General features: G+C 41.2%; 1 protein-coding gene across 5 annotated transcripts in view; it reads right to left on the reverse strand.

The window, feature by feature from the left end:
• Positions 1–13,663, reverse strand: part of LOC123997451 (arf-GAP with coiled-coil, ANK repeat and PH domain-containing protein 2-like) — a 97,401-nt gene that overhangs the window by 12,992 nt on the left and 70,746 nt on the right. For all 5 annotated transcript variants that reach the window (XM_046301707.1, XM_046301706.1, XM_046301705.1 and 2 more), the window contains 3 exons: positions 5,533–5,645; positions 4,546–4,597; positions 2,907–3,007 (listed from right to left, as the gene is read on the reverse strand). In XM_046301707.1, coding sequence (XP_046157663.1) covers positions 2,907–3,007; positions 4,546–4,597; positions 5,533–5,645 — 266 coding nt within the window. The remainder of the gene's footprint in view (positions 1–2,906; positions 3,008–4,545; positions 4,598–5,532; positions 5,646–13,663) is intronic.

A 13,663-nucleotide genomic window follows, 5' to 3' on the forward strand; every position in this document is an offset into this window, starting at 1 on the left:
GAGTCAATACATGTTAAAATATCCTTTTGGCAGTCTTTCTGAGTAAGTCTAACAACTTTGTACACCTGGCTGAAAATTGAGTCAAAACTGTAACTAGGCCACTCAGGAACATTCAATGTCATCTTGATAAGCAACTGCAGTGTATATTTGGCCTTGTGGTTTAGGTTATTGTCCTGCTGAAAGGTGAATTTATCTCCCAAGATCTGATGGAAAGCAGACAACCAGGTTTTCATCTAGAATTTTACTTGTGCTTAGCTCTATTCAGTTTCTTTTTATCATAACAACCTCCCTAGTTCTTGCCGATGACAAGCATACCCATAACATGACACTTGAAAATAAACCCATGCTTGAAAATATGAGGAGTGGTACTCAGTGATGTGTTGTGTTGGATTTCCCCCAAACATAATGCTTTATATTCTGGACAAAAAGTACATTTCTTGCAGTTTTTGCCTTATTTCAAAACAGGATGCATTTTCTTTTAATATGTGTTATTCTATATAGGCTTTCTTCTTTTCACTATCAATTATGTTCGTTTTGTGGAGTAACTACAATGTTGTTGACCCATCCTCAACTTGAATAGTAATTGATTCAAGACATTTCAGTTTTTCATTCATTTGTAAAAATGTTGAAAAACATAATTACACTTTGACATTATGGGGTATTGTGTATAGGACAGTGACAAAAGAAAATCTAAATTTAATCCATTTTAAATGCAGGCTGTAACAAAACAAAATGTGGAAGGAGTCAAGGGGGTGTGAATACTTCCTGAAGGCAGGAATTCGGAAAGTATTCAGGCCCTTTGACTTCTTCCACATTTTGTTACGTTACAGCCTGATTCTAAAATGGATTCAATAATTTCCCCCCTCATAAATCCACACACAATACCCCATAATGACAAAGGGAAAAAATGTTTTTAGAAATTTTATCAAATGTAAAAAACAATACCACATTCACATAAGTATTCAGACCATTTACTCAGTACTTCGTTAAAGCACAGTTGGCAGTGATTACAGCCTCGAGCATTCTTGGGTATGACGCTACGTGCTTGGCACACCTGTATTTGTGGAGTTTCTCCCATTCTTCTCAGCAGATTCTCTTAAGCTTTGTCAGGTTGGATGGGGAGCATCTCTGAACAGCTATTTTTAGGTGTCTACGAGATGTTCGATCGGGTTGAAGTCCAGGATGGGCCGCTCAAGGACATTCAGAGACTTGTCCCGAAGACACTCCTGCATTTTCTCGGCTGTGTGCTTAGGGTCGCTGTCCTGTTGGAAGGTGAACCTTCGCCCCAGTCTGAGGTCCTGAGCGCTCTGGAACAGGTTTTCATCGAGGATCAATCTTGGTTTCATCAGACGAGAGAATCTTGTTTTTCATGGTCAGAGTCCTTTAGGTGCCTTTTGGCAAATGCCAAGTGGGCTGTCATGTGCCTTTTAATGAGGAGTGGCTTCCGTCTGGCAACTCTATCATAAAGGCCTGATTGGTGGAGTGCTGCAAAAGGGCCTGACCAAGGCCCCCCCCAGATACCCTTCCCAGATCTATGCCTTGACACAATCCTGTCTCTGAGCTCTACGTAGAATTCCTTGGTATTCCTTGAATGGCTTGGTATTCACTCTGACATGAAACTGAGTCAGGTTTGTAGGCGTCCTTGCTCGCACACGCTTTTTCAGTTCTGCCCCCAAATTTTCTATAGGATTGAGGTCAGGTCTTTGTGATGGTCACTCCAATATCTTGACTTTGTTGTCCTTAAGTCATTTTGCCACAACTTTGGAAGTATGCTTGGGGTCATTGGCCATTTGGAAGACCTATTTGCAACAAAGCTTTAACTTCCTGACTGATGTCTTGAGACTGCTTCAATATAGCCACATCATTTTACTTCCTCATGATGCTATCTATTTTGTGAAGTGCACCAGTCCCTCCTGCAGCAAAGCACCCCCACACAACATGATGCTGCCACCCCTGTGCTTCACGGTTGGGATGGTGTTCTTCGGCTTGTAAGCATCCACCTTTCTCCTCTTAACATAATGATGGTCATTATGGCGAAACAGTTCTATTTTTGTTTCATCAGACCAGAGGACATTTCTCAAAAAAGTATGATCTTTGTCTCCATGTGCAGCTGCAAACAGTAGTCGGGCTTTTTATGGTGGTTTTGGAGCAGTGGCTTCTTCCTTGCTGAGCGGCCTTTCAGGTTATTTCGATTATAGGACTCGTTTTACTGTGGATACAGATACTTTTGTACCGGTTTCCTCCAGAATCTTCACAAGGTTCTTTGCTGTTGTTCTGGGATTGAGTTGCACTTTTCGCACCAAAGTACAGAACTGTGAGGTTTGACGGGCTGCGTGGTCCCATGGTGTTTATACTTGCATACTATTGTTTGTACAGATGAATGTGGTACCTTCAGGCATTTGGAAATTGCTCCCAAGGATGAACCAGACTTGGAGGTCTACAATTATTTTTCTGAGGTCTTGGCTGATTTATTTTGATTTTCCAATGATGTCAAGCAAAGAGGCACTGAGTTTGAAGGTAGGCCTTGAAATACATCCACAGGTACACCTCCAATTCACTCAAATTATGTCAATTAGCCTATCAGAAGCTTCGAAGCCATGACATCATTTTTTGGAACTTTCCATGCTGTTTCAAGGCACAGTCAACTTAGTGTATGTAAACTTCTGACCCACTGGAATTATGATACAGTGAAATATAAGTGAAATAACCTGTCTGTAAACAATTGTTTGGAAAATTACTTGTGTCATGCACACAATAGATGTCCTAAAAGACTAGCCAAAACTAGGGTTTGTTAACAGGACATTTGTGGAGTGGTTGAAAAATGAGTTTTAATGACTCCAACCTAAGTGTATGTAAACTTCTGACCTCAACTGTATGTGCAATATATTGTGTGTGTGTGTACTCACTTGGTGGGGGACACCACTTCAAAGCAGAAGCGGCGTTCAATATCCTCACAGTGTTTGACTGTGCATAGCCGCAAGTCCTCCACCACCACTGTGGGATTATCCTGGGAAAGGAGAACACACACAGTCTTAGTAAAACAAACACACTACAATGCACAATACACACACACTCAGCGCTCTGACACACATGCGCAAATGGAAATGCTTCACAACACTGCATAGACTCTGATTTCACATTATAACCAGCAGCAGAGTGAATTGTTTTCCTCACATTCCACAAACTCATCATCTGTTAACTGTGCTCCTTATTCAACCCTACTTCAGTACATAAAAAATGTAAGGGGAATATTGGCTGCAAGTGATCCATGTATAGTACCGTTCAAAAGTTTGGTGTCACTGAGAAATGTTCTTGTTAAAAAAAAAAAAAAAAAAGGTCCATTAAAATAACATAAAATTGATCAGAAATGCAGTGTAGACATTGTTAATGTTGTAAATGACGGCAGATTTTTTATGGAATATCTACATAGGCCCATTATCACTCATGTCCCAATGGCACGTTGTGTTAGCTAATCCAAGTTTATAATTTGAAAAGGCTAATTGATCATTAGAAAACTATTTTGTGATTATGTTAGCACAGCTTAAAACTTTGTGCTGATTAAAGAAGCAATAAAACGGGCCTTCTTTAGACTAGTTGAGTATCTGTAGCATCAGCATTTGTGCGTTCGATTACAGGCTCAAAATGGCCAGAAACAAATAACTTTTTTCTGTTCTGATAAATGACGGCTAATCCATGCGAGAAATTGCCAAGAAACTGAAGATTTTGCACAAGGCTGTGTACTACTCCCATTACAGAACAGTGCAAACTGGCTATAACCAGAATAGAAAGAGGAGTGGGATGCCCCGGTGCACAACTGAACAAGAGGAGTGTCTAGTTCGAGAAACAGACGCCTCACAAGTCCTCAACTGGCAGCTTCATTAAATAGTACCTGCAAAACACCAATCTCAATGTCAACAGTGAAGAAGTGGCTCTGGGATACTGGGCTTCAGGCAGAGTTGCAAAGAGAAAGCCATATCTCAGACTGGCCAATAAAAATATAAAAATGGGCAAAAGGACACTGGACAGAGGAACTCTGCCTAAAAGGACAGCATCTCGGAGTCGCCTCTTCCCTGTTGACGTTGAGACTGGTGTTTTGTGGGTACTATTTAATGAAGCTGCCAGTTGAGGAAATTTCTAAGTGACCCCAAACCCCAAACTTGAACAGTAGTGTATATTTGATGGTGGGTGGTACAGTTGGAGTCTGCATCCTAAATCAATCAAATTTATTTCAATCAATCAAATTGATTTATTAAGCCCTTTTTACATCAGCCGATGTCACAAAGTGCTGTACAGAAACCCAGCCTAAAACTCCAACCAGCATGCAATGCAGATGTAGAAGCACGGTGGCTAGGAAAAACACCCTACGAAGGCCAGAATCTCGGATGAAACCTAGAGAGGAACCAGGCTCTGAGGGGTGGCCAGACTTCTTCTGGCTGTGCCGGGTGGAGATTATAACAGAACATGGCCCAATAGTGCATTACTTTTGACCAGGGCCTATAGGGAATAGGGTGCCATTTGGGACACTGCTGGAGTCATTGGACTTACCTTGAATTTCTTCTGGTAAACTAACTGATTGTTTTGAATGGAGAACCAGCGCCTGAAAGGAGATCACACAAGCAGTCACGGTCACAGGTAAATGGGTGACACAATTTATTGCATTTATCTCAGAGGCTGAAGGTTGACTTCTGAAATGCATGCAAGCATTCCAACTATTCTCAGTAGTCAGAGAAACAAGTTAGTTAAGAAAGTAAATTGAAATGGTTATAGATTTAATGAAATATAAATATATAGATTATGATATGGTTTTTAAATCCTGGATTCCTATTCTAGAAAACTATGCTGTTTGTCATGGTTTGACAGAAAATATCGGGGGAAAAGTTGTGTGTGTGGTAACATTTAACATTGTAACGTTTGAAACCCAATTGTTTAGATATTACAAGTTATTCTCAAAAGGCATGGTTCCAGAGACCTCCATCTTGCAGTACAGGGAATGGCTTTGGAGGCTACAGGACAATAAAGAGCTGGAGGTCTACTTGCTAACTCAATGCAGCACACAGAGCCATGCAGGCAGCGCTCTCCGTCGTGTCAGTTGACTACGTTACATGTCACTATTGATCGCCATGGAGACGCCGCCTTAGCAGCTTGAATCCCTCCCTCTCACCATCCCTACCTCCCTCCATCCTGCCCACCTGGCTGACTAGGGCCCTGGGCAGACTAAACAGAGAATTATCACCTCTCCACCCTAATCACCATACAGTTAGAGGACATAAAGATGACTTACTTCCATGCATGTTCTACATACTGGACATGTAATGTGAAGTTTAGTGCAATGGTGAAGCTGTGCTTGGGGACATATCAGCTTGACCAGAAAGAGACAGGGGGGGGGGGGGGGGTGAAGGGAGAGAGAGAGAGCGCGAAAGAGAAACGGGGGAGAACGATAAAGAGAAACAAGGGGGAGAAGGAGAGAGAAAAAAAAAGAGGGAATGTCAGAGAATGAGGGAGGAAATAAGAGCATAATTTCTTGCAGCTGACCTGTTCCATGTCTTGAAGGCATTGCTGGCCCTCTTAAACAGGTAGCCCTCCATCGCGATGCCATTGTCTGCGTCCACATTGTACTCCAGCTTGGTGTCGTCATTCGAGAAGTCCTGCAAGAGAGAGTCAGTCAGGAGGGTCAACAGAAACTGTCTGATCCTGATTCACTGTGGGTGGCCAGTTGAGGACGATGAGTGACTCAGTACTCTGTGCCACTGAGCCACACATCTGGGGTCCAGAACAAGGAGGTACCACCTGAGTTAGTTTAATAAGAAATGCCCGTTTTGCTACGGTGGGCGTTAACCCATTGCACTCGTGGGAATTGGCCTACATGTATAGAGCTAAATTGAAATGTCTCTTACATAACAAATATGAAAATGCATCCATGGTAGCCATTGATAGGGAACAGTTTGGAGATAATGTGATTTTTTGTTTTTAACCAAAGGTGAGTACACAACAGTTTACCTGACAAGTCTGGATACAAATATTACACGGTTCACTTTCTGCATTTTACATTTACTGTACTTTTCGTAACATTTGTTGATAACGAAATCTTAAAATTCTCTGGATACATTCAGTAGCATGAAAAATGTAGGGGAATGTGCGGCATAAGACAAAATAAATTACAAGGGTTTGATTGAGACGAATAACTGGTGTCTCCAAGTGGCCATAAATCACTTCAAAGTGTGCAGTGTCGAAGCAATTTCAATGCACTTTTATGACAAAGAAATCTTCAACTATAAGGTACTTTTTTGAGCTCTCCGAGCTGTGTCGTTGAGGACCTAGAGCAAGCACACTTGTAGTTAGTTATTTTGGAACACAACCCTGCATCCCTGCCATGCACACAATTTCTGTACATTATAAATCATAACCTGGGTAATGTGTGCATGATTTGAAAGCTTGATCTCTTGTCAACATACAATCTTTGTGTTAGGCTTTCACAAGGTAATTCGGAGAAACAGATCGTAATTTTGGTGTCCATAGAAAGTAGTCATGAGCGCATTCAAGTACGTGTGCTGAAGCAAATGTCCTTCATAGGCTCATTCTGTTCAGAACCCAGGCTATGACGACATGTCATTTTGTAACAAACAGAGATCATAAATATTGACACTGTATATGACATGAGTTTTATGATTTGGAGATGTGAAGTAGATTTGGACACATGGGTGTTTGACTTGCTTGTATAGACTGTCATGACGTGGCCCTCTTTGGGTATAGTGAGTGGCTTCCTCCTCTCAATCTCCTACACCCAGGTTCTGTTATCTCAGGTTGTAAATTCCTGGAGGAGAGACTTTCCTCCTGGTCATGCAGAAAGAGACACAGAGAGAACAAAGGAACTTCTTCGACATCACAGAACTTGAGAACTGAACAATATCCATGTTTTAGAGAATGTGTAAACGGTCGGTGGAGAAGCCAGCTACGACCCGGTCCGTTTTGTTTCATGTTTGTGACCTCATGAAAGACAATACAGCCACATTACCATAACTCTGTTTATACAGGAGCCGACTTGGAATTCTAAGTTGTATGACAAGTTGTTGTTTTTTATTTAAAACATCCCCAGGTGGAGCTCGTTTTTTTTCAAGGTCCCTGTTGTCTTGAACGCACCGAACTCTGAGTTCCCAGTTGTTTTGAATGCGGCAATTCCCTAACTCAAGTGTGACAATGGTCCTATGTCCTCCGTCACTTAATCTAAAGACATGCTTATATGAATAACCAGACACAGATGATTTACGGTTGATGAGCACATTTATTTATTTATAATAAAGTGGGTTAGCGATGTCCTACTGATTGTTGCTGATCACCAGTAAAAGAAGAAACATGTATAAGAGTTTGGAGCACTGGCAACTGGTTTTGCGCCAAAACCTATTTTTGTGCATCTCCCTGTAAACTGTTACTTTTTTATCACGTAGGCTATGCAATGATCAGAAGTTACCTATATAATGTGATCATGTTTAGCAATTGAAACGTTAACCTGTTTGGGATAGGGGGCAGCATTTTCACGTTTGGATGAAAAGCGTGCCCAGAGTAAAATGCCTGCTACTCAGTCCCAGTTGCTAATATATGCATATTATTAGTAGATTTGCATAGAAAACACTAAAGTTTCTAAAACTGTTTGAATGATGTCTGTGAGTATAACAGAACTCATATGGCAGGTGAAACCCTGAAAATCTGAGGTTTTCAGTTTTTCAACTCTTGGCCTATCGAATACACAGTGTCTATGGGGTCAAATCGCACTTCCTAAGGCTTCCACTAGATGTCAACAGTCTTTAGAACCTTGTTTGATGCTTCTACTGTGAAGGAGGGGGAATGAGGGCTCTTTGAGTCAGTGGTCTGGCAGAGAGCCACGAGCTGGCCACGCGCGTTCACCGGAGAGTTAGCCTGAGTTCCATTGCATTTCTTAAGACAAAGGAATTCTCCTGTTGGAACATTATTGAAGATTTATGTTAAAAACATCCTAAAGATTGATTCTATACTCCGTTTGACATGTTTCTACAGACTGTAAACGGAACTTGTTGACTTTTTGTCTGCTCCTAGTGGTCGTGCGTCATGAATTTGGATTACTGGGCTAAACGTGCGAACAAAAAGGAGGTATTTGGACATAAAGATGAACGTTATCGAACAAATCAAACGTTTATTGTGGACCTGTGATTCCTGGGAGTGCATTCTGATGAAGGTCATCAAAAGGTAAGTGAATATTTATAATGCTATTTCTGACTTCTGTTGACTCCAACATGGCGGATATCTGTTTGGCTTGATTTGTTGTCTGAGTGAGGTACTCAGATTATTGCATGGTTTGCTTTTTCCGTAAAGTTTTTTTGAAATCTGACAGCGGTTGCATTAAGGAGAAGTATATCTTTAATTCTGTGAATAACACTTGTATCTTGTATCAATGTTTATAATGAGTATTTCTGTAAACTGATGTGGCTCTCTGCAAAATCGCTGGATGTTTTGGAAGCAAAACATTACTGAACTTAACGAGCCAATGTAAATAGATTTTTGGATATAAATATGCACTTTATCGAGCAAAACGTACATGTATTGTGTAACAACCTTTTGCAACCTTTCGGTTCCTAGTCCAACACTCTAACCACTAGGCTACCCTGGTATGCTTTCGCCGAAATGCTTTATTGAAATCGGACACGCCAGGTAGAAACAAGCTAAACTGTGTTTTGATATATTGCACTTGTGATTTCATGATTAAAAAAAAAAAATTAGTCATTTAATTTGAATTTGGCGCTCTGCAATTCAGCGGATACCTACCTACCTACCTAGTCAAGGGTTTTTCAAGGGTTTTTCTTTTTATGCCTTGTTAAAAAATTAATTTGTAGAATTTATTTCCTTCTTAATGTAGGGTTAGTATACAGAAGATAGCCCTATTTGGTAAAATGTGTGGTTCCCACCGTGAAGTATGGAGGATGAGATGTGATGGTATGGGGGTGCTTTGCTGGTGACACCGTCAGTGATTTATTTAGAATTCAAGGCACACTTAACCAGCATGGCTACCACAAAATTCTGCAGCGATACGTCATCCCATCTGGTTTGCGTTTAGTGGGACGATCATTTGTTTTTCAACTGGACAATGGCTCAAAACACAGTGATGGAGTGCTGCATCAGATGACCTGGCCTCCACATTCACCCGACCTCAACCTAATTGAGATGGGTTTTTGTAATTGAACCTTTATTTAACTAGGCAAGTCAGTTAAGAACAAATTCTTATTTACAATGACGGCCTACCGGGGAACAGTGGGATAACTAAATTGTCAGCTCAAGGATTCGATCCAGCAACCTTTCGGTTACGGCCCCAACGCTTTAACCACTAGGCTAACTGCCGCTGTTTGGGATGAGTTGGACCGCAGAGTGAAGGAAAAGCAGTCAAGAGTGCAAAGCTGTCATCAAGGCAAACATCTCAAATATAAAATATATTTTGATTTGTTTAACAATTTTTGGTTACTTCATGATCCCATACGTGTTACTTCATAGTTTTGATGTCTTCACTATTAGAAAATAGCACAACAACAAAAAACTGTAATGAGTGAGTCAAAACCTTTGACTGGTACAGTACATTCATACAGTTGAAGTACGGAAGTTAACATACCCTTAGCTTGGGAGTCATTAAAACTCGTTTTTCAACCACTCCACCCTTGTTAACAAACTATAGTTTTGGCAAGTCGGTTAGGACATCTACTTTGTGCATATGACACAAGTCAGTCATTTTTCCAACAATTGTTCACAGACAGTTTATTTCAATGTATCAAAATTCCAGTGGGTCAGAAGTTTGCATACACTAAGTCGGCAGTGCCTTAAACAGCTTGGAAAATTCCAGAAAATTGTGTCATGGCATTAGAAGCTTCTGATTGGCTAATTGACATCATTTGAGTCAATTGTACCTGTGGATGTATTTCAAGGCCTACCTTCAAACTCAGTGCCTCTTTGCTTGACATCATGGGAAAATCAAAAGAAATCAGCCAAGACCTCAGAAAATAATTGTAGACCTCCACAAGACCAAGAGCAATTTCCAAATGCCTGAAGGTACCATGTTCATCTGTACAAACAATGGTACGCAAGTATAAAAACCATGGGACCACACAGCCGTCATACCGCTAAGGAAGAAGACATGCTCTGTCTCCTAGAGATGAACGTACTTTAGTGCAAAAAGTGCAAATCAATCCCAGAGCAACAGCAAAAGGACCTTGTGAAGATGCTGGAGGAAACGGATACAAAAGTATCTATATCCACAGTCAAACGAGTCCTATAATCAAAATAACCTGAAAGGCCGCTCAGCAAGGAAGAAGCCACTGCTCCAAAAACGTCCATAAAAAAGACTACGGTTTGCAACTGCACATGGAGACAAAGATCGTACGGAAGATACAAAAATAGAACTGTTTGTACATAATGACCATCGTTATGTTTGGAGGAAAAAGGTGGAGGCTTGCAAGCCGAAGTACACCCTCCCAACCGTGAAGCACGGAGGTGGCAGCATCATGTTATGGGGGTGTTTGCTGCAGGAGGGACTGGTGCACTTCACAAAATAGATGGCTTCATAAGGAAGGACAATTATGTGGATATATTGAAGCAACATCTCAAGACATTAGTCAGGAAGTTAAAGCTTGGTCGCAAATGGGTCTTCCAAACGGACAATGACCCCAAGCATACTTCCAAAGTTGTGGCAAAATGGCTTAAGGACAAAGTCAAGGTATTGGAGTGGCCATCCCAAAGCCCTGACCTCTATCCTATAGAAAATTTGGGGGCAAAACTGAAAAAGCCTGTGCGAGCAAGAAGGCCTTTACAGACCTAACTCAGTTACACCAGCTCCGTCAGGAGGAATGGGCCAAAATTCACCCAACTTATTGTGGGAAGCTTGTGGAAGGCTACCCAAAATGTTTGACCCAAGTTAAACCATTTTCAAGGCAATGCTAACAAATACTAATTGAGTTTATGTGAACTTCTGACCCACTGGGAATGTGATGAAAAAATAAATTAATAATTCTCTCTACTATTATTCTGACATTTCACATTCTTAAAATAAAGTGGTGATCCTAACTGACCTAAGACAGGGAATTCTTACTAGGACTAAATGTCAGGAATTGTGAAAAACTGAGTTTAAATGTATTTGGCTAAGGTGTATGTAAACTTCCAACTTCAACTGTATACCGTGCATTTGGAAAGTAGTCAGACCCTTTACTCAGTACTTTTTTGACGCACCATTGGCAGCGATTACAGCCTCGAGTTCTTTTGGATATGACGCTACAAGCTTGAAGCACCTGCACAGGTAATTCCAGGTCTCACCAGAGATGTTTGATCGGGTTCAAGTCCAGACTCTGGATGGACCACTCAAGGACATTAACACTTGTCCCGAAGCCACTCCTGCATTGTCTTGGCTGCTTCGGGTCGTTGTCCTGTAGGAAGGTGAACCTTTGCCCCAGTCTGAGGGCCTGAGCACTCTGGAGCAGAATTTCATTAAGGATCTCTGATCTTTGCCCTGTTCATCTTTTCCTCGATCTTGACTAGTCTCCCAGTCCCTGCCGCAGAAAAACATCCCCACAGCATGATGCTGCCACCACCATGCTTAACCGTAGGGAGGGTGCCAGGTTTCCCCCAGATGTGACACTTTAAAGTCAGGTCAAAAACTTCAATCTTGGTTTCATCAATCTAGAAAATCTTGTTTCTCATGGTCTGAGAGTCTTTAGGTGCCTTTAGGCAAACTCCAAGCTGGCTGTCATGTGCCTTTTACCGAGTGGCTTCCATCTGGCCACTACCATAATGGCCGGATTGGTGGAGTGCTGAAGAAATGGTTGTCCTTCTGGAAGGTTCTCCCATCTCCACAGAGGAACTCTGGAGCTCTCTTAGTGACCATCAGGTTCTTGAGGATCTCAATGCTGCAGAATGTTTTTGGTAACCTTCCCCAGATCTGTGCCTTGACACAATCCTGTCTCTGAGCTTTACAGACAATTCCTTCGACCTCATGGCGAGGTTTTTGCTCTGACATGTACTGTCAACTGTGGGATCTTATATAGAAAGGTGTGTGCTTTTTCAAATCATGTCCAATCAATTGAATTTACCACAGGTGGACTCCAAGTTATAGAAACATTAAGGATGATCAATGGAAACAGGATGCACATGAGCTCAATTTTGAGTCGCGTAGCAAAGGGTCTGAATACGTATGTAAATAAGGTATATCTGTTTATTTTGAATACATCTGCAAAACATTTTTTTCCTTCTTTTTTTCGCTTTGTCATTATGGGTTACTGTGTGTAGACTGCTGAGACTTGCTGTTTTTTTTATATACATTTTACAATAAGGCTGTAACGTAACAAAATGTGGGAAAAGTAAATGGGTCTGAATACTTTCAGAAGGCACAGTACACACACACACACACACACACACACACACACACACACACACACACACACACACACACACACACACACACACACACACACACACACACACACACACACACACACACACACACACACACACACACACACACACACACACAGTTCTGTACTCAAGTCATCAGATGTTGATCAAAGAAAGATACTGACAGGGATAGCTACGGCAATCCTTGGATTCAGGAGGCCGGATTATTAAGGGAATAGGGTGACATCACCCTTACTGTCATTTTAATACATCAATTGTAACATGATATTCTCTTACTTAATATAAATAAGTACTGCCTTTTAACCAACATTGGAAAAGGTGTCTTTGCGGAGGGGCGTGGTATATATAGCTTGATAGCTACTCGACTATAGGGTTCCAGCAAGTATAAAAGAAACATATGTCTCCCCTTTCATCCGTGTCTGATGTAGCTAGTTACTGGCTAGCTAGGTCCTCAGCCAGCATGGAACAAAGGGGGGGGGGGGGGGGGGTTCATTCAAAACTGCTTCTGTGAACAGCATCACAAGAGCCAAACAGGAGATACAAATACATCATTGATGTAATTTCCATGTTGCTGGACTTGCTTTGTGTATCACCAAATTTGCTTGAGATGATTATACTGAAACACTGCTCATTGCATCCAAGTTTCTTGACATGAGTTTCAAAGAACTGTCAAAGAACTGCGAGCTCATGAATATAAGTTCCCCGCCCACTCAGCCGGTCTTTTCAAACTTCCTGGTAGTTAGTCATGGGAGAAAAAAAATACTTTCTCAATTATTTAGCATTGCTATTCCCCAAAAATATGATGGGTGATATTTTAGTCACTCAAAAGGCTAATTTTACATGGGAATTTGATTTAAAGGTCCCGAACGGTCAAACAAATAAAAATCAGCAATTACAGGTGCTTGGGACGGTCGCACCCGAGGCCCTCAAGCTAGCTCCTCTTCTGCAGGGGATACAATCAGTTTGACCCTTAGATGTTTTTATTTATTTTTTATTACTTGTTCAACAAAATCTCTCTCTGAGCAATTGCATAAGTATAAAATGATATAAAAATAAAGTATACAATAGCATACAAATACAGTATTTGTATTTATTTTCTAGTCTTTTTTGCACTCCTTTATCAATGGATCCAAAAATTCCAGACCCCACAGTATATTTTAAAAAAATGAATAGGTTTAGGCTATAAGGCCCATGCATCCGACAGAGAGAAACGATATTTTATGATTCGACATTTTGCGCTGCTTTGGTG

The sequence above is a fragment of the Oncorhynchus gorbuscha genome, linkage group LG15 (assembly GCF_021184085.1).
Source record: "Oncorhynchus gorbuscha isolate QuinsamMale2020 ecotype Even-year linkage group LG15, OgorEven_v1.0, whole genome shotgun sequence".
Lineage (NCBI taxonomy): Eukaryota > Metazoa > Chordata > Actinopteri > Salmoniformes > Salmonidae > Oncorhynchus > Oncorhynchus gorbuscha.